This window comes from Melospiza georgiana, chromosome 13 (genome assembly GCF_028018845.1).
Source record: "Melospiza georgiana isolate bMelGeo1 chromosome 13, bMelGeo1.pri, whole genome shotgun sequence".
NCBI classification, from domain to species: domain Eukaryota; kingdom Metazoa; phylum Chordata; class Aves; order Passeriformes; family Passerellidae; genus Melospiza; species Melospiza georgiana.
In genome coordinates, this window is record NC_080442.1 from 18,349,610 (window position 1) to 18,370,727 (window position 21,118).

A 21,118-nucleotide genomic window follows, 5' to 3' on the forward strand; every position below is an offset into this window, starting at 1 on the left:
GTTTCCCAACCTGTGATACAGCTTCTTTCCTCTTTCATGGACCCAGAGGAACCAACTCCACAGATAGTCACAGAACTGGGATGCACACAAGCAATATCTCTTGTCAAACACCAGCCACAGTACAGGCTTTGTGATACTTGTCCCTCATAGAGACCCCACCAAGGACAGGATCCCCCCACACGAGGCTCAAAAGCAGGGTGAAGGGCAGACTGTTAATGCATAGTAAGAATAACAGAGATGAGAAGAGGCAGTTACACTAAAGAAAGAGAAGAAAAAAAGTCTGTCTTTTCTGCTCTGCAAACCCAGTGAGATTTTTTTTCTTTCTTCCTGTAAATCCCCACTGCTTTCTACGGCAACTTAAATTGGATTACGGGGGATAAACATTGAGTGCAACCTGAGCCGAGGCAGATGGACGGAGCAGACAAAGACAGCAGTGGTACTGCAGGGCCAGGCCAAAGGTACTGCCAACGAGGTATGAGTGTGTGCAAGGAATGGACAAACCCCACTTAGTGACAGGCACCTAAAACACACACTTTATTAACCCATTAAGTCTTAAAATGTCAGGCTAGCTCCAGCCATCTCGGTGATCTATCGCTCACTGTGACTCCTTTTTTATGAGATAGCCCTGGGGTCCTCTCAGCAAGTCAGACTGCAGCCAGCACAAACCCATCAATTACTTTTTTTTGGTGAAAATTAAGGAATTAGATGAATGCTCTGCATTTTTCTGCAAAGTGGCCAGAGTCTCAACACCACGCTGGGGCCCCATTCCCTGTGTGGGTGCTCTGGCGAGTTAGGTAGGATAAGGACCCTCACATCCTGATGCTGAGCCAAGAGGGACTTGTGACTCCAGAAAATTGAAGATTTCAGGATTTAGCCTAATGCGCAATCAGAAAAAAAATCCATAATTAAATAAATGCCCCATCTTCCCCCAGCACCCCTGTACTCTTAGATAAAACAGCTTATTATTATATGTACAATAAAAGGAAGAATCAACATAATTACATGCCCTTCCCACAATTGCTGTCATTATAACAACCATCATTAAGGCCTGTGATTGGAGATAATCATGTTTGCCTCCATAAACATTCGGTCTGCATCCTCACTCCAGGCTGCTCGAGCTGCAGGAGTGATGCTGCTCCTGATTAGGACTGGGCTCCTCAGACACTTGCTGGAGTGGGGACAGGCACTGCTCCTGGGGTCTCCTTGGGCTGCACTCAAGAGCAGGACTGTGCCTTGAGGTGTGACACTGTGCAACTGGTTTGTTACCTGTAGACACCTTGCAGTGTCCAGAAGCACCCAAATTCCAACTTAACTTGGGTTTTTCTCATGGGATGCTTATAAAAACTTGAAGAAATCTTGCTGCCTCCTTCCTGAAGTTTCAGAGCCAGGTGACCAACTAACCAGATGCATGGGGGGAAGCTAGATCACCCCACCTGGAGATCTGGGAGAAGCCAAACTCTGTTTATTCTCTGTCTCAAAGGCAAACTCTGAACACAGAGTCCTTTTTTCCCAGGACACTCAGGATGAGAGACAAAGGGACAGATGCTCCCAGTGGAATCTCCATAGTGGGATAAGAAGATTCCTGGTGTTTTCTCTAGAGATCAGCTCAGAGGAGCCAGAGGGAGAGCACAGACAGGATAAGGAATGGGATAAAGGTGGGAGAGAGGAACCCACCCAATTCCATGAGCATAAAGAACTGATTGTTCTTACCAGTGAGGCACAGAAATGATGCTGCAAAGTTGGAAGTAAATGACACTCCAAAGGCACATGGAAATAGTAAAAGTGCAATTAATTGAGAGACAGCAAGGAAATTGCTGAGGCTGTGCACATTCACTCAGGGAGTCTGAAAGTCCCATCCCTCTCCAACTGCTGGCTATGTATCCAAACCCCTCTAATCCCAGGTACCTCCCAAAACAGACTGCAAGGCAGCATGGCTCACAGGCGGTCCCTGCTCGAGGCAGGAACTGTACAGCTCTGCTGGTGGCAGCTCGAGTTTGCAGTTGGAGCCGGGGCGTCGGGCAGGCAGCTGAACAGCCCGCTTGTCTCGACGCCGGCAGCGCGTGAGGGAAAACTGCTTTGCTTTCTGCAAAGGGATGGAGGGAGGAAGCGTGATTAGCTCTGACATAAAGGCCACAAGAAAATTACTGAAATCCTCATTCTACAAGTCTCCTTTTGAGAAACATTTACCATCTCCCTGAGCAATATAATATGTGACTATATGTGCAAATATTTAACAAAAACTACTTCCCTATTGATCAAGCAAGCCAGGCATACTCAGAGAAACCAATTAGCACTTGTGCTTTTGAACCAGGAGATTTATTTAGCGCTGAGAGAAAGAACTTCGAATTAATGGGAAGCTTAAAAGACACTTTGAAGTACATTTAAAATAAAATTAAGTTTAATTATTTTTTACTTGACACTGTGATGCACATTCAGGGTGTCAAAAGAACTTGCTTATACCCCTGTATTGTCCTTTTCCATTTGGGAAACATGATTTTGGCTTCCCCTCCTGTGCTTCAGTGACTAATGTCACCGCTCTAATTAGCGGTGCCATCCATGGCCAAGGACCTCAGTCACATCCTGGCTCATCCTCCTGGAGCCCATCCAGAGCCGCAGCCAGCAGGGCCATCCCTGCCCCGGGAGCACGTGGTCCTGACAGATGAGGCCTGTATTATTACTCCTGTTCTAGACAGGGAACATTAATCACAGAGGGATGAAATAAGCTGCCAACAGCCCGCTCTGAGCTTGTGGCAAGGCGAGATATTGTGGGAGTAGTTGGGTCCACCCCACTTCTCCTGGTGCAGCATCACTGGGAGCACTGCTGGGGAGACTGAGGTAGTACCAGCTCCTTCCTCATCTCACCAACAGCATGACATCCACCTGCAAATTGCCTCACATCAGCACAAATTTGCCCCCTCTGATTTATTGCGTTTATTCCCAGCATAACACAGCCTTAATCAGCAGCATAACCACCACCAAGGATAAGCACTCCAGTCCTGCTCCAATAAAGTCAAAAGAAGACGGGCAGACCAGAGGCTTTTAGTGGGATTTCATAGGTGAGTATCAGGACCAAAAACCTGGATGCAGGTTGGGCCATGAACATGAAAAATAGCTCCTGTTTTTCCAGTGGTGGGTTGTTGTTCATTCAAATCCTTCTGCAAATGGAAGGATATGGAAGGAAGAGATATATGGACCTGAAAGATATTCTCCAACAGATTATAACAAGCTTCAGGCTGATGAAATTGGCAGCCTAAAAATCCAGCTGGTGCCCTCTTAAATCTCCTTGAGCCTGACCCAGACCCTAAGGAGAAAAGCACTGCACTGCAGTAAAGTGCAAATTGGCTCTTTAGGGCATCCAGAAAATTTACATTTAAAGAAGAGGAGAATAGGCTGTAACAGGCCCCACATCTTGCTGGCAGTAAAGTTTACTAGCTCAGAATTTTTTATTCCCTTTCCTTTTGGACAGGAGGTTATATAAAGCGATTTTTCCATCAGGGAGCATAAACCACATCCACTCGTTAAACGATTGCAGGAGGTCCCTGACCTCCTAACAGAGAGGGATAACACAACCTCTCAGACACCTGACAGAGAACCCAAAAACACCCAGCATTGCTGCCCTCACTGGGGACACCAATTTTAGCTGAGGAAGTCAAGGAGCATGAAGAGCCAAAGAAGTTGCCCCAAATAATTTTCAGATGTTTGAGACCAGACTGAGCAATTCCCAGGAGGTTGCTTGTTGAACACTCTGGAAGCACTCACAGCATAAAGAGCCTTTCTAGGACAAGCCCCAACCCTTGTGGGCTCCCCCATATCTAAAGAAGGCAGGATAAAAACTGTTGGTATAGCTGGAAAGGGCAAAGACCTTTCCTGAGCTAATTACCCACAGCAGCTCCATCCAGCCAGGCATCCTGAGAGCATGGCAGCAAGCCATGGGTAGGATGCACTGTTATTTGCATTCCCCAAGTATTTCACAGCCCTGACCAGATCACAGCCTCACCACAGAGGGCAATAGCGGCACAAACACAGAGCAGGGAACAACCGTGCACAAAGAGAGAGCAAAGGCACAGCCAAGACGGGAAATGCTGTGCCAGAGCCAGAGTCCTGCAGGCTTCAGCTCCCAAGGCTGCTCTAACACAGGACAGGGGAACAGCCGGTTCATTCCCTGACCCTCAGGAAAGCATCAGGGAGGGGGCTGTCCCCACAGCCAGGCCCTGGCACTGAGCCAGCAGGGAATGGACTGGCCACTCAGTGAGTGATAGTGCCCACGGACCAGAGATGGGGGCTGGCAGGATGGCACAAGGCTGCCAAAGGAGCCACAGGTGCCTTGGCATCACAGTGCCAAACCCCCCCAGCCAACACAGCCCTGCCACCAAGCCCTTGAATTTCAGCTTGAGTTCTGGCAGGCTGGGATGGCATGCAAGGGAAGGGAAGGAAAGGTATTTCTGCAGGAAAGTTAGTGTGCACACGACAAACTTTGAAACCCTTAATTGTATCCAGGGGATACAATTAGTATCAATACAATTACAAAAAGCAAACTCAGCACTCTCTCCTCCCTGCCATCCCTTTTGCCTTATCACCTCCCACCCTGAAATTCAGGATGGAGGAAAGCATCTTGTTCTTCTCAAGGAGCTGAGCACTGCATGGATCCCTGCTCACTCCAAAACCAGCACCTTGAAACACGAGCTCTTCTCTCTCTTTTCACTACTCTCAGGTTTCAGCAGCAACGACCCTTCTGCAAAAGCATCTTCACAGCTCAGCAGAACCATTCACCACGACCCACATCCCCTGACTTGCCATCAGCTTCATCAACACAATCTCATGTGCAAGAACAACAAAAAAAAAAAACAAAAAACCAAAAACAAAAAACAAAAAAACCCCAGGCAGCAAATCCTTGACTCTGCTCTGAAACTCTGGTTTTAAATTACCAACACGGAGCAGGTCTGGGTTGTTAAGTGACTGGGCTGCTCTCAAGTGGAGGGTGCGATACCACGGTGTTATCTGATACAACAGCAGGGCCAGATCAGTGTGCTCTGTGCTTTCCTCCTGCACTTGCCTATTTGCCTCTCTCGTCTCTTAAAGTGCAATTATTGACATGTTTGCCTTCTTAACCATCAGTTTTATAAGCTTGCCAATGACTCCTGAACATGTGTAAACAATTATTTTTATTTTCTTGCAAAACCAAAATGTTGGATATTCTTTTGGATAAGCAGACTCGGGCAGATTTTCATGAGCCCTGCTACATAATTTATTAGTTTCTAAACTCTGTAAAACTAAAAGCTCCACTAAAGTTCAAATAAGTTTGTGATGTCAAAATAATTTTGAATGGACTATTCCTGTTTCTGACTAATGTTACACAATTGATTTAAATGGGAATTCTTAATCTGCAGAGGTAGATTCTTGCATTGTTTTGTTAGTTAAATAAAAGGACAATATCATGAGCCAGGAGTGTAAAGCTTGAAACATTGTGGGGGGAAAGGGACCAAGAAAAAAGCATCTTCTGTCCCAGACCTGCTGCAGGCTGCAAAATTAAGTGCATGGCTTTGGAGCAGAGTCTAAGGGTCTGTAAAGCAAGGGCTGGCATTGCATGGGGTCACTGCTTGGCACTTCACACACTGTGACACAGGACCCTTGAGAAATAAGGAAATCATAAATAAAAAAGTTCAGACAGACAGAAAGAGGGAGAGAGACTTTCTTGTTTGCACAAATAAAATGAGAGCAGTGTTGCAGCTCTCTGCCTGGCAGTGCTGCTGCTGAGCTCAACCATGCTGGCCCGTGCCAGGCTGACAGCACATGGGCCAAACCTGGGATTGAAGAGGATGGAGAGGATGGGAAGCCAGGCTGTAATCCTGGATCTGGGACTCTCTGCCCAGATCCTCTCCCCTGGAACCCTCTGCAAGCTCCTAAGTGAGCATGGGAACTTGTTCTGTGCCAGATCCAGAGCCTGACAGGTAACAAGAAGCACAGTTACAACAGCTTAATAATTCTAACTCCATTCTCAGGGGGTGGTGGGGCAGACTAGAAGGGGAGCAACCTGTCCTGTTGCCCCCTCTCTCACCTGGCTTTATACAATTCCAAAGTTCACTCTGGGCACCCTGATGGCCCCAGCAGGCGCCTGAGTGCCACGAGCACGGGTGGCTGCACAGTCACACCCCTGTGCCAGCCTTGCCCTGAGCACAGGTCCCAAAGGTGGTGCACACTGGCACAGCTGTGCAATGCCTGCCCCCTTTCACGGGCTGTCTGCTGCCTCCACGCGGGAAAACCACATCCTGAGATTCTCCTGTTGAACTCCCGAGAGAGACGAAGCCCAAACGTGGGCTTGAATTTCATACCGAGTCTCTGAGCGTTACTGGGGAAATGATACCTGATACTCTCTATGTATATTAAGAAAAAAGACAGGGTATTACACCAATTTAGTAGAAAGCAATCATTTTTTTTCGTCTGAAAAAAAGACAACAAAGCCATACAGAGTAGAAATTAGTGAAAGCTTATAGCTTCAATAATTTAGAAGTTAAGCCTACTTAAACATAAATGACGATGCTTAATTCCAAGGCTGTTACTGAGCAGAGCCGGGGAGCCTCTCGTATCCTATGCCTGCCTTTGAATGCCGGGCTCAGCAATAACAGACAAAAGCTATCCACCACCCAGAACAAAGAGCTCCAGGAAATTAAAAAAAAAAAAAAAAAGAAAAAGAAAAAAAAAAAAGAAAATACTGTCTCGCTGCTGAGCCCACTCCCGCGGGCTGACCAGCAGCTCCCAGTGCCTGGTTCACAGTCGCCAGAGCAGCATTTTGGGGAGCTCGAAAAGCACAGGGCTGGGAGCGGAGCATCGTGTCCCGCACAGCGCGGCACTGCTCCCACACAGCATCCCCGGCGAGGCTGCTCCGCCGCTGACACTGACGCGGGAGCGCTCACTGAACTCAGCGGAGCGCACAAACACCTTACCTCGCTGTTAGCCACGCCGAGAGCACAGAAACCCACCGGAGGGGGGAAAAACCGTCAGAACCAAAAAACTTTGAAAATGCAGCCAAACACTCCTCAGCAGGGCCAGCAAAACACACCCCGAAGTCAGGAGCCGCTGACCCGCCGAGGCGCAGCATAAACAAACACACGGGGCAATTTGGACAGCAGCAGGAGATAACCCAGCCGCAAATTCAAGTTGCTAAAGTTCTGCTTTCAAGCATTCACTTCTTTCCCTTTCCTCCGTCAGAAAAAAAAAACCGAAAAAAACCAAACCAAACAAAACAAAACAAACTTTTTTAAAAATCCTCATTGTACTACTCAGGAATCTTAACACAATAACAAGACCTGCTTCATTACATCCACTTCACAAATAATTTCTATTTTCCGCGAGTTCCACTAGCTTCTCCTCCTCGCGCGGTTGCTACGGACCACGTGGCGAGATTTATGATACGACTAACCCACAGCTTTGCTTTCCAAACACCCTAGCAGCTAATCTTTGATAAATCTAAGACACACTTTTCTCCCTCTAACCATGCTGGGCTGCTTACAGGGCTTTTTAAAAATAATTCATAGAATAAGCACAGAATGGTTTGGATTGCAGGAGACTTTAAAGACCATCCCGTTCCAACCCCCCGATATGGGCAGGGACACCTTACACTAGCCCAGGTTGCTCAGTTCCTACTTTCCCTTATCTAGAAGGCTTTTAAAGAGAGACTAGAACAGGACGCACACGGGTGTTTTGCTGCAGAACAGCATCTTTGTCAGATTAGACCCATGCATCACCAGTAGAAGAAAAACACTGCCATTTATCCGCAGGACATGTGCACAGTAGGTCCAGGGAAAGCTCTTTTTGTAGTCCGGCCAGGTGGACCGTGCTACCAATGCGGACAGAGCTGGCGTTACAGGAGAGCACAATATACTTGTAGGTCTGAAGTTGCTCGCCCTCATCCCTGCAACTTGTCTCCCAACATCTCTCGCTATCACAGCCTCTGCTGACCGAACGCGACGCGTCCGTCGGGCGCTGCCTCCCGCTCCCTCCCGCTGACGATCCCGGCGGCTCTCACGATCCGGGCAGGGTGGATGGCCAGCCACGCCACTGCCCCGGCAGCCACCACACCCCTCCCCAGCGCCAGCGGTGGGGGCTCGGCCTCCACAAACACCACCGTCCCTCCCCAGAGCCCCCCGCACAAGGGGCTTCCAACTGGAAGCACAGCTCCTGGGGAGCACTTCGGGATGGGCTGGGGATGAAGGCGCTGGATAGATGGGTGCGGGACTCCGCAGCCCCAAGCCACGACCCGTGCTTGGGGAGGAACGCGCCCCGTTCCCGCGGAGGGACGCTGACCCGCGGGGACCCCCACGCCGCGGCGGGCACACGCGGAGCTGCTCGGCCCCGGTCAGCCCCCGCGGCGGCCCGAGCCACGGGGAAGGGCAGAGTGCGGGGCTGCGAGTGACCGCGAACGAGCGAGGGGAAACGGGACCGGCGGCGGGGATGGCGAGGGACAAGGGGACGAGCAATGCCCTGGCCATCTCAGGGGTGATGAGGGGACGCGGAGTGCTGGAAGGACGAACGGACGGAGCGGCCACGGGGAAAGGCGCCGGTGCCGGGCGCGGCGGCGGCAGGTCCATGTCCGCGCCCCCGCCCGCTCCCCCAGCCCAGCCCGGCTCTTACCTCCGCGGCAGACAAGCAGCAGCAGCCCCAGCAGGCAGGCGGGCAGCGCGGAGCCCGGCGGAGCCATGGCATCCCGGGCGGGCGGGCTCGCCTCCCTGCGCCCCACGGGGAGGGAGCAGCCCGCCGGCAGAGAGGAGGGAGGGGAGGAGGGAGGGCGGCCAGGCGAGAACCACCCCCAGCTGTGGGGCGGGCGGGAGAGGGGGGGAAAAAAAGGAAAGGGAAAAAAGGGGAAAAGCGGCTCTCAGCGGTGCTGCCCTCGGCGCGAACACGCCGCCGCGCCGGGCGGGCGGGGGGCGGCGCTGAGGGAGCGGGGCCGCCGGCGGGCGGGGGGCGGGCGGGCAGCGCCTTGCGCCATCTTGCGCATTCGCCGGGGCGCCGGCAGCGCTGGCCGGGCTGAGGGGCGGGGGCGGCTCCGTGAGGGGCCACTCCGCGCCCGGGACCCGCGGGGAATGTGTAGAGAGCCTCGTGGGTCTGCCTTCACCGGAGCCCCCTCACGGCACTCCCGTCACAGAGCTCCCGTCACAGAGCACGTCTCAAAACCCACTCACGGGTCGAGCCTCACAGATCTCCCCTCATGTGTTTCGCTCACCAGAGCCCCTTCGCGTTTCTCCCTTCACAGGAGCCCTGTCTTTCAGAACCCACTCGCGGCTCTCCCTCACTGGTGCCGCTTCACGGGCTCCCTTCACAGGGCTGCTCTCACCAGTGCCACCTCACGGAGCTCCCTCACACCGAAGCCCTGTCACCGGTGCCCCCTCACAGCTCTCCCGTCACTGAGGCAGCCCCACAGGTCTCCCCTCACCAGAGCTGCTTCAGGAGTCTCCCGTCACCGCTCTCCCCTCATGTGTCTCCCTCACCAGAGACCCCTCAAGGGTGTCCGCTCCCTGTCACCAGAGCCCCCTCACGCATCTCCCCTCGCCGCTTTCACTTCCCAGGGCTCCCTTCACGGAGCTCCAGGGATTTCAGGGACGCATCAGGGGCCTTCCCATCACCTGCCTCCCCTCACTGGGGCAACCTCGCAGGAACGCAGAACCACCTGGCTTGTCCCACCTCTGTGCTCCTGATTTTAACGCTATCCTAAGTGACTTACCTGAGTCAGTAATGCAGGTGTTGAGCCAGCCTGCTCACCCTGGAAGGCACCCCAGTGAGGAAGGACCCAGTAAGGGATGAGTCTGCTCCTAAATCCTGCCACAGCAGGATAATTTGTCTGCCCTCCTGGTATGAAATAACGATAACATGTTCTTACATGGCTCTCAGCCCCTGTGCCCACCCGGTATTTTCTGCCTTCCAACTGATCCTATCCTGTCCCTTGGCCCATGTTCTCCACAAACAAAACTTATATAATGACTTTTAGCAGCAAAAGCCATCTCTGCAAGGACAGCTCAGTGTTGTGTGGTTTGCTTGGCAAAAAGGAATTAAAATGAAATAAAAGTCAATCCTAACTAATTTCTTGCTTCAGACTAAAACCAGATTTTGTGGACTGGGTTACTAAACCCTGTAACCATTCCTAGAAATCTGGTGAAAAACCCTTTGTGAAGAGAGGCAATGTGAGGTTCCCCTGGATGGTGCGCCCTGAATGTGTCGGAGTCGGCTAACAAGGAAAGAAGACGTCATTACATCTGCTCCACATTAAAGCTTCCTTCGTTTAGCAGAGGGTTGAGCTGTGCGAGCCTCCTTTCGCTGGGGAAGAATTTGCTCTGGCTCCAGCAGCCTCTCGGTAACATCTGAATTTCTGTGCTGTCCCTGACCTTTTGGCACCAGCCGTGCTCTTGCTCCGACTCCCTGGCTCCTGCCATGGGGCCCCATCAGCATTTATGTAACGCTTGAAGCCATCATGGACTTGTGGCAGCTATTACTGAGGATGGCTTGTGGGAATTAATAATTCCAAGCGAAGCTGAGCACAATGTGCTTGACAGGGCTGCTTCTGCTGTGAACCAGAGATTTTGTGTGCTTTTGCTGCCAAATGCCCTGGCAGGACTCAGGGGCTGGGGGAGGTAGGTACATGTTTAGGGTATCACCAGCTTCACCCTCACACCTTGCAAATGACACTGGTGACAATGCTGGTGGCACATTCAGAAATCATCCACTACTCCAAACAATAGGACTTACATAAAACCATAAGATCTTTTAGGGAATAGGCAGGTTTGGAGCTTTTGGAGCCACCTAAGAGCAGGAATTCAGAGCACTCACGTTTTTCTATGCTCTGTAAGCATGAGGGATTAGAAAAGTTGCTTTGTACTGGAGGCAGGAATTTGCTTATCACACTGTGAGCAGAAATCGGAGCCTTTGGAAAAGCAGCAGGGCTACAGGAGGGACAGTGTCCAGCCCAAACCGAGGCTCCAAACCCTTTCCTGCAGAGCAGTCAAAAGGTTTCCTCTGTCCCCCCTGCTGCTGAGGGGCACAGAATCTGTCTGTCCATCTGCCCTCCCTCTCCACAATGCCCTCTGAGGGCATCACTCACCCCTCACTCCCTGCACAGCAAATTTCCATCAGCTCCAATCATGCTCCTGATTTACACCAATTAACTGCAAACTGAGGTCCCCAAGACACCATTAGTAGTTTCAGTGGATGAAGTGGGAGATTAACTTGTCTGAATTCACTCCATTTATTATTCTATGTGTAATTGTGGTTACCCTGCCTGCTAACAGTCTGGGAGCTTTTCCCTTATATACGTACATGCAGGTTTTAGCATCTGCTTCATGGTCAGTGAGCAAAGAGGAGTGGGAGCTAAAATTGTGGCACCCACCTTGAGGCACTGAGCCCAGAGCCATGCCAGCAGTGGTGGAACCACCCCGGGTCCTGCTTCAGGAAGCAGCAAAAACTGTTTTCTCTGTGTCTGTTGAGAATCTGTGAAGCAGTCCTGGCCACCTCACTGCATCACACAGCCCATTGTCTTCGGTTGTGCCACGTTCCAGAGGGCTGAGCTGGGCCACACACTGCACTGGCAATTGTAACTCCCTGAATTACCTGAGACCAGGAGAAACCCAAGCCCACTGCAGTGCATCCTTACACAGTGTGTCAGGGTGACAAAGGTTGGGAAGAGAAAGAAACGAAACCTGACACTTTTCTCTTCACTTCTCTCCTGTAACTGCCGTGTCCGTCCATCTCTGTCCTCCATTCCATCCCACCGTGGCTCCTCTCAGCAGCCTCCAATCAGCATCCTGTGAACTGGGAGCTGGAAGAGTGATTTGCAGTCACCCATCACCCCTCCAAGGTCCTTCCTTGCTCGTTTGTGGGGTTACCTATCATTAGGAGAAAGACTCATCAGAGTTACACAGTCTGACAGAGTTCCCTTTAACCACTATCAGAGAACACTGTGCTAAGTGCAGATTTATTACCTCTGTAATGCAGATAAAATGAGATTTTATGGCTCTGTAGTCGTGGCAGCATAAAGTAATAATGGAAACTATGTACTGAAGTAGGGAACACATCCCAGGAAGAAGGGAGATGCACGGGAGGTTAACAGTGTGTCCTTGGGCACTGGCAGATATCCTCTCACCAATCCTGCTGGACACAAGCCACCAAGTGCTCAGTCCATTGTGCCACCCAAGAGAACTCTCATCACTCATTGCTAGATGCCCCTGCTTATTTTCACCATTAAAAAATTCCCAGCAAGATGAAGCATGAAACTGGACAAATATTTTTTCCTATAGGAATCAGTTCAAACCTGAGGAAGGAGCAAGCATCCAGAAATGCTGAATGAATCCAAACTCTGCTCATGTCTGAAATTCCAGAAGAATCCCTAAGGAACCAGGTACCACTATCATCTCACAATACCAACCTTCACGGTGATGAGCTCTGTCCTGAAGTGGTGTGAGCATGAATCCTGCATTCTGCTCCCACCACTGCTTCTGCCAGCGAGGTACAGCCTCACACAGCTGGAACAGACTTAATTGTGAGTAAAATTCCACTCTTTTTAAAAAACATTTTATTAACAACCCATTAGTTAAGGAATATAAGGACAATGTCTTACACTTTAACACTAAAGAGTATTTGTGGAGTAAGAACAGTCTCTGAAGAAAGAAAGTTATAATAAAGTACAGTATGGAACCAAACACAGACACAACCTTCAAACAAGATCAAGTTCTGGTTACACATCTTTATGCACGGTGCAGAAAATGAAATTTAACTTGAAAATACAAGCAAGGGAATACAGTAACAGAAGTAGATGGTAGATTTCTGCTGGTTAAACACTTCCTTCCTAACAAAAGTATTGATTAGAAAAGACACAATGATTCCTTCAAAACACCTATTACTAATGAGATCAAAACCATAAACAGTGTTCTAGTAAAATGGTTGTTTTCTTACACAGCAATATTTCATGGGCTGATTGTTATCTAGTAATGAAAAAGAATTCTCAAACTCTAAATTAGAAGTTATCTCATTAGAACTATTTAAACCAGAACTTTGCTGCCTGTTAAGTAAGAAATCAAGTCAACAAAAAGCTGATAGATGTTTTTATCTGAGTTGCATGTTTCACATAACAAGAAATGAAAAGAAATAAAAGGATGAGAATTGTGACTCTCACAGCAGCAGGGGGAATATACAGTTGTGTTGCCAAACAGTAACATTAATACTAGAAAATTATGCCAGTGAGACAAACCTGACATTTTAACAATGTAAAACAATATACACCAGCAAAAAATTTGAACAGCAATAATCTTTAGTGTTACTGAAAGGAAGAAAATGGAGAAAGGAGCCTGGGGTACAAGAAGAGATATTAAGCACGATGGGTAATTAAAGGTATCAACAGTTTGTGTGCCTGTGAGAAATCTGCACGAAAGCTACTTATTTCATGATAAAAAAATATATGCACTGGTTGTTTCAGCTTTACACATCAAATGTGTATTATGTGTCTTCTTCGATTCACTTCCAGCTGAGACTGAAAGGTCCCTGCACGTTCAGGGCAGGGGAGACCTGGGGCACAGCTGAGCTGGACAAGGACACCCAGCACTCTGTGTGGATGTGTGTTCATCCAGGGACAGCTTTGGTGCTGCTGGTCAGTGGTGACCTCTTGGCTCCAAGGAAACTATCTGGATTTCTGCAACTCAGGTCTGGCCTACCAGCCTGTGGCCACCACAGTTCTTGGACAGCCAAACACTGCCAGCTTCACACCCTGGTACAGTTTGGTGAAGTGTAATGAGATCAGAACAAGCCTCAGAATAAGGTGACAAAAGTGCTTTGGGGACACATAAACAAAATTGTTTGTGGTCTGCTGCATCTCCCCGAAGCTCTCTGTAATTGCTGTGGTGGTTTGGTGGTTGGCCCAAAGTGATCCAGGGCAATGGTGCCCCTGCTGTGTGGGCTGCAGTGACAGGCAGGGACAGCTCCCAGGCAGCTCAGGGCTGCTGAAGGCTCTACAGGCAAAGCAGGGGGTGCATGTACAAGGCAGTGCCTCCAAAACTGTGGCACACTCCTACATCAGCTCCATCCCCTTCCATGCCTCTGGATGGAAAGTGGCAATGGCAGCGGGGCTTGTGCAGGGCCTGTTCTGTCACTGAGGAAGGGCAAGGGCTCTTCATGGAACTGGGACCTGAGGGCACCTGCACAATGTGCCCCGCTCTGCCCAGCTGGGGGTTTGTACCTCTGCGGCTGCATCCGCTCCCAGGGAACTGTCAATTGCCCTGATTGCCTGCAATAACACTTCACTGCTTATCTGTAACCCTGCTAAGTCATGAGTTTCAAAGGCTTGTGGCAGTGGCTTCTGGAGGTTATTTACACACTTCCTCTGCCCAGTTATGTTTCCTTGCCTTTTCCTCACTCCAGTTGCACACACACAAACTCCTTCCTTCACCTGCTCATTGGCACTAATCTCCAGTCTCTGTCCCACAGCATTCCAGAGTCATGGCTAGTCACAGCATGGAACAGCATTTATGAGACTCCTCAAGACACCAAGCTGGAGAAACAGAGCAATCACAATGACTGGAAATACAGCTGGTTACCAGAAGAGTGTGTCATACTGGGAGGAGATGCTGCCATCTGGGGAGAAGTGGAAGCTCCGATATCCTTCCCATCACAGTACAGGGAGGCTTGGAGGTTCTCGTTTGCTGAAAAGCTGGAGGTAAAAGGGTTGCAGGGTGCTGGTGAAGTGAGGTTCTCCATGCTGCAAGCAGTGGTACCTCCATCCAGTCATCACCAGGAAAAACAAAATCCAATGTCTTTGACAGGAATCTCAAGTTGGCACACAGTTTCCCCATATACCCTGGAGAAAATTTTAGTAAGAAAAGAGGAAGGTAGGCATCTTTTCCTTCACTCTTTAAACAAATGGTGAGATATCTGAATCCTCCAGGAAGGCAGAACATTCACCAAATACTCGTGAACAGAATTACCGATCCTTGTTAACTCCGAGCAGCTGGTCCAATCTTGTAGCATTCGCAGTCAAACCCTTCAAGCCTGGAGCAGGACAGAGACCAGCTTAAAATAGTAGAGAAAAGTCCACCCCTAGCAGGGCCAGGCTGAGACACATGTCAGCAGTAAGCAAACAGCATCAGCAGAAGAGTCACAGGATGATTTTCAAGCCAGACTGACTGGTATGAGACCAAAGATTTCATTTTAAAGCTCTGGTGGTGCTCTGCTCTTCAAAAAACCACCCAAATGCACTTTGGCCAGGACTATCAGAAGTGACTGGAAAATTTCACTTGGTCATCCAAAGCTTTCAGCAAGTCCACTACTTACAGAAGGCTGAGTGCTGCTCTCTGTAAATCAAAACCATCTGAGATGTCTCCACACGGGCACCCAAAAAAAGAGAAAATAAATACATGGCCCCAGTATCACAAGTTACTTTTGCCATTGCTGGTTCTTTCTATTTGTTAGTATAAGCTTGTTGAGGAAAGATGGATCGACATCCTGCCAGCTAAAGCAGTCTCCTTTGGCAGCTGCTGCAAAACACAGTCCTACAGAGAGACACAACCCAACTCTCTGGCTGTAGGGAAGGTGTCAAGAAACAAAGCAAGAGACATCAGATCTGCAGCACTACGTGTTAAAGAAGAGTCAACAACCAGTGCAAACATATTCTTTAGAAAAAGGCAGTATAAGAATAAGTTAAAACCTATAATGGACTATAACAAATGAGTAGATCTACTGCTTTTTTTTTTCTCCAACAGACATGAGGTAGTTGTGTTGTTAGGGAGGAAAAAATAAAGAAAGAGAGAAGTAGTAAAAATGCTACTCTATACCACACACTATTCCACTTTATAAAATTAAATAATATAAAGATGTTCCAAGGAAATAAAAATACATGTTGTACATTAAAAGGACAGATGTGTACCTAAAATATTAGGTACAAGAACCTACATAAAACAAAGCCCAGGCTGGTGAAAAGACCCAGACGCTGCAGAAGGTTCTATATAGTACAAGTTGTTAGAGGCACTCGTAGAGTGTGTAATAAAAGGCCACTACATCAGCCTGCTAGTAGTAGTTACTGTGGTAGCACACACAGAGAGCCTGGTAATCCTTCTAACCACGGGAGGGCAGAAAAGGCTGGTGCTTACAGCTCACTGCCTTTGTTTCTGGGGCTTCCACCCGCTCCTGGGACTCCTGTGCCAGAACTCATCCCACGCTGCCAGGCAGTCAGTAGTCACGTCCTGCCAGTCCCCTCGAGGGCTATGGTGAAGTGCCAGCCCCAGCCTGGTGCAGAAGGCTCTGTTCCATCGTGGTTCCACTCACACTTTGGCAGATGGCTCAGTCCTGCTCCCACCAACACCCAGTTCCTCATTGGCTCCAGCAGGAGGAAGATGGGCCCTCACCGACCCACCTGGCTTCCCAAAGGCCTCTGTAGGGCTAACAGGTCCAAGCCCTGCTCTGGTGAGATGCTGCACCTGCCCAGCTCCTGCTGGGCTCAGCCAGCCGAAGGCGGGCAGCACCTCATAGCGACAGGCTCTCCTCTCTTCAGCTCTGCTGTGATCAAAATCAGCCCAGCTCATTCTTTGTGACTGTGGACGTGTGCCATGTTCTCAGATGCTGAGGAGGGACTGGTTAAACCAGAGTTACTACAGAGCAGGGCCTCCTCAGGCGCCGGGGAAAGCAACTGGCACTTGACTGGCTGCACGTCACCTCTGCTTTCCTGGGTGGAATCTGAATCTCCACTCTCCTCCGAACCCAGACTTTCTCCATGCCTGTGGAAGCCATTGGTGAGCCCATGGATGCACACAGCCTCAGGTTTGTCAGTGTTTGTGTCGGTACAGAGCAGCTCAGCCTGGGCCTGAGCCTCCAGATTGTCCATGCAGCCCACCAGCACTTGGCCAGTGTCCTGCTGGGAGCTGGGATTAGCCAGCTCTGCTGGGGGCAGCTCCTCCGGCTCCCGGTCCTCCATTTCTGTCTCTTCACTCTCCAGGGTGTGCAGCTGGGAGCTGTAGTCTCTGTCAGAGGCTGAAAAATCAGAATGGACAATGACCTCTGCTTCTACTTGGTGGAGGCTAGCAGGCAGGTGGCTTTTCTTTGCTTCATTCTGTTATCAAACAGGAGAGAAATTAAAACGAAAAAAAAGGTAAAGTAAGTGAAATTCAGATAATTGAGGCTGTGGTCAAACCAAGCACTAAAATTTATTTATTTTTAATCCCACTGAGTGCAATGGGATGTACATATGCCTCTATTAAGCATTATCTTTATATGTTTCTCAGAGCTTAGGTCTTAAGAAGCAACTCAAATCACCTCAGGATCATTATTTCTATTTTACGTTTGAGAAAGCAAGTCCCAAAGGAGAGAAGTGATTTGCTCAGAGTTTCTTGGCAGGCTGGAGCAACCATTTCTCCAAGCCTCTGTCAAAGACCACAATTTTCAAATCTCACCAGTCTGTTTCCATATTAAGGGCCAGATTGCTAGAGGCTGAGCGGGCAGCACTGTAGGAAACTGGCTTCTGAGATGGATCAAGGGGCTCCCTTTACTTTCCTCATTTAATTTTGGCTACATATCACAAAGTGTGTGTTTGTTAAAGCCCTGGTCACAGCCTACAAAAGTATGTGTAAATTCAAGCATTTTAAATTCAGAAAGAAAACAATAAGTTCTGCTCCGCAGTGCTTAAGTGGAGTGCAGGCTACAGATCTCCACAAATCTGGCTGACAAGCAGGTCATTTTGTGAGATTATCACTCAATAATTTACCAGACAAATTATTGCAGAAGCTCACAAAGAGCTCTCTAGGCAATCAACGCTCGGATTCTGGGCTGAGTGTGATGTAGCAGCAAGAAGACAATTCAGAGTATGGAAGTGATATCCCACGTGTAATTTGCGCTTTCTGTTGAAGCCAACTTTGAGCATCATTTACATATTTTAACACTTTTCTCTTTTGTTGACAAACTCTGATGGGTAAGCTGTGCTGTAAATGCTGCCCTGTAATTGGGCTGTAAAACATTGTCTTAACTCTATCCACAATGTTAATTACATCCTGTGTATAATTGATTTTCACACCACTGCCTAGGAAGGAAACATAGGTAGGCTACTTTAGAAGTATTTGCTGGGGAGGAGGAATGAACTTTTTCAAAGAATAACCAAAGAAATCTTCTGGTACAGAGTCAGTCTGAACAGGTGTCAGCTTGCTTTGCTAAGACAGTTACACAGATGTACACTCTCCCAAACACAGGAGTGCATCTTTATTCCAGTGATGCAATATCAGAAATAGGATTTCCTCCCAGAACAAAAGTGCAGTGAAAATTGCTCTGCCCTATCTGGAGAAGGGAGCTTAAATCAACCCTTGATCTTTGACTACTTTTACAGCCAAAAACACAATCCCTCTGTCAGGCAAGCATGCTGTAGATCTTAATGACTGTGCTGAGCACTGCAGCTCCTAACTCGCTCAGGCTGATTGCTGCACAGCCACAGCAAAGACTCCAAGCAGATTGCTGGTGCCTGGCACCAGGTCCTCAGGAACCAGAACTGCCACAACCCTGCTGACAACCAAGCTTCTGACCCCACCTGGCCATCACCAGACCAACAAGCCCACAGAAAGGGGCTGCAAAAAGGAGAAAGGGAGATGGAGAACATAAATGGAAAACCCACATGAGAACCCACAAGTGAACAAAGCAGCAAAGAAACCCACCATCACAGCATCATAAACCAGGGCTTGTAAGAGAAGCTTCTGCCCCGTGCTGGAGGGGAGCTTCAGTGACCCATTGATAGCAGAGAGAGGCTCTTTGGTGATGGTGTCCCCATATCTGGTGATGCTGTTTGTCCAGGCCTGGTTGGTTGATTTATTCCATGAAGACTGCAGGAGAAAAGTGGCAGGAGAAAAGATGCAGTTATCACAGATAGATTCTTATCCTCATACATGTGAAATGAGAAGCAGCTTGAAAAAGGAAAGTGCAAGTTGTGAAAATACCATAAATGTGGGGGACATTTCTGATAGCATCAAAATAAAAATGCTTGGCAATGGACTCACACACTCCCTGCCTTAGAACTGGCTTTACTGCTGTTACATGGGCTGATGCAGAGCACAGGGATAAAAGATGCCAGATGGTTCACAACTGGTTGCATAAGGGGCTTTCCACTGATTCTCAAATTGAGAGGCCAGTGGGTAAATCATGGCACAGACATCATTTAGAGGTCCACTAAAATCAACTCCCTGCAAAGCTGCAACAGCCCAGAGCAGAACAAGCCTACTGAGAAATACCACAGAGCTGGAAAGGGACAGGGAAATCTGGAGCTGAGGACCACAGTCCTTGCTTTGGCAGGAGCCATGCTCCACAGCACAAAGGAGGACCCTCACCCGTGGGCAGTGCCCTGTGTGCTCCAGTAGGAGCTGGACATTCTGCTGGACATTCTGCTGGACATTCTGCTAAACTGCTCGCTCTGCAGCCCAGACAAGAGTCCTGCTCCAAGCCAGGACTTGGGAAAACACTCTGCCATTCCTCATCAACACAGGGGCACAAAACTGGGGGCTTTAATTTTTTTTAATTTTTTTTTTTTTTACAACAGACCACCAAGCAATTCTTTGCTCAGCTTTAAATCCCCTGGGCAACCAGTGTTACCTTGTTTGTAGATCTAATTAAATTATATGGGCTGAACGCAATTTGTTCTGGGTTCTTTCAGCTTCCCCTCGCAATAAACTGTTGAATGCACACCTCTGTGTATGGGAAATGTGTGTCTTTAAGAGCTGAAGTTATTTAACAGCTCAGACTATTAGTTCACAGGCAGAAAAGTATTTTCTTTCCAGGTTTTGATTTTATTGGGCTGTCCTGCATGTACCTGAGCTGAGCCTTGCTAGTACTCACACACATATACACGTAAACACACAACTCAGATTTAAGGACCATACAGGCCCATTATCTCTGGCCTTGTTCCACAGATGTGTGGGTAACAAGAGAGGCTGATGCAGAGGAGAAAATCCTGACCTGACAACAGCGACTGCACACATGCACACAGAATACTGGTGATGTGAGCATGATGGCTGTGTAGGGTGAAGATACCCTGCACATCTATAAATCTATTGCTCACTGCCAGCAGAAGCCCAGGCTCCTGCTCTTCATTTGTGGCTGCTCCTTAGGCCAAATCTATTCCAACAACCACCAACATAGCGTGAGTCCAGCTGAGACAGCGAGGAGATTTCTGACATCAGCCTGACCTTGGGTGAGTCATTTGACCTCCTTGTGCCTCGGTCCATCTGGCTGAAAATTAGGTAGAAATACACCACCAGATGTTGTATCTGAGCCAGGCATTCCTAAGTCAGCTATTTAGCAAGAAGCAAATGCTACCTCGTGCTGCCAGGGCTGGCAGAAGGACATTTGTGTATGTGCTGAAGGGTGGCCAGAGCTGCTCCCAAGCCCTCTGTCCACCCTCACTCAGGCACCCAAATGGCTCAACACCTTGTGGGAGGCAGAGCCATGTTACATCCCAGCACCACCCCTAAGTCACAGGAGCTTTGCTGCTGCCTCAGGAGCAAATTTTTAGCAAACAAATAGTGAAAGGCCTCATTGATATGCCAACACCCTGCAGAACAGTGATGTCCAAGCTCTGCACTGTGGCTATCAAACATTTGCTAATTTAGATGTGGCTGCTTGAGGCAGCATCTTTTCTATTTCTCTCTCTGCAATCCTCAACAATATATTCTGAGCCAAAAGCCTTCCCTAATTGCTCTGTTTCTAAGTGGACAATCATTAAACTACGCTTTAATAGCGAGAATCAACCAAGCGATCACAGAGAGCTCACAATAAGGAATATCTCCACATGCCAGTGCTCAAGGAGCGTGTTCAATTTGCTTCTGCTGCCATCTGAAAGGCTTTCTGCAGCTACATCCCTGACTGATGGCTTCTGTGCCTCTTCCAAGGAACATACGTTACTGAGCAAATAGTGCCTGGAAATTTCAGCACTGAACCTACACAAATCTGCACACATGCACCAAATGTGTGTCCTGTTAGAGATGCCTGCATGCATATTTGCCATCAGAGAGATCTGAGCATCATACGCAGACACACACACAGAGCAAGCTCGAAAACCTTCTTGCAGGCATCTTGTGAATACCAAAAAACGTGGAGAGAAACAGGCAGCTCTACTGCAATCCCCCAT

General features: G+C 48.8%; 2 protein-coding genes across 2 annotated transcripts in view; both read right to left on the reverse strand.

Annotated features, from left to right (window-relative positions):
- The window catches only part of IGDCC3 (immunoglobulin superfamily DCC subclass member 3), a 95,311-nt gene extending 86,562 nt beyond the window's left edge, over nucleotides 1-8,749 (reverse strand). Inside the window, exon 1 of the mRNA XM_058033499.1 lies at nucleotides 8,629-8,749. Within this exon, the coding sequence (XP_057889482.1) occupies nucleotides 8,629-8,695 (67 nt within the window). The 5' untranslated portion in view covers nucleotides 8,696-8,749. The remainder of the gene's footprint in view (nucleotides 1-8,628) is intronic.
- A 3,820-nt stretch (nucleotides 8,750-12,569) lies between these two features.
- Nucleotides 12,570-21,118, reverse strand: part of IGDCC4 (immunoglobulin superfamily DCC subclass member 4) — an 86,876-nt gene continuing 78,327 nt past the window's right edge. The window contains exons 19-20 of the mRNA XM_058033488.1: nucleotides 18,657-18,821; nucleotides 12,570-17,071 (exon numbers count right to left, since the gene is read on the reverse strand). Of these exons, the coding sequence (XP_057889471.1) occupies nucleotides 16,544-17,071; nucleotides 18,657-18,821 (693 nt within the window). The 3' untranslated portion in view covers nucleotides 12,570-16,543. The remainder of the gene's footprint in view (nucleotides 17,072-18,656; nucleotides 18,822-21,118) is intronic.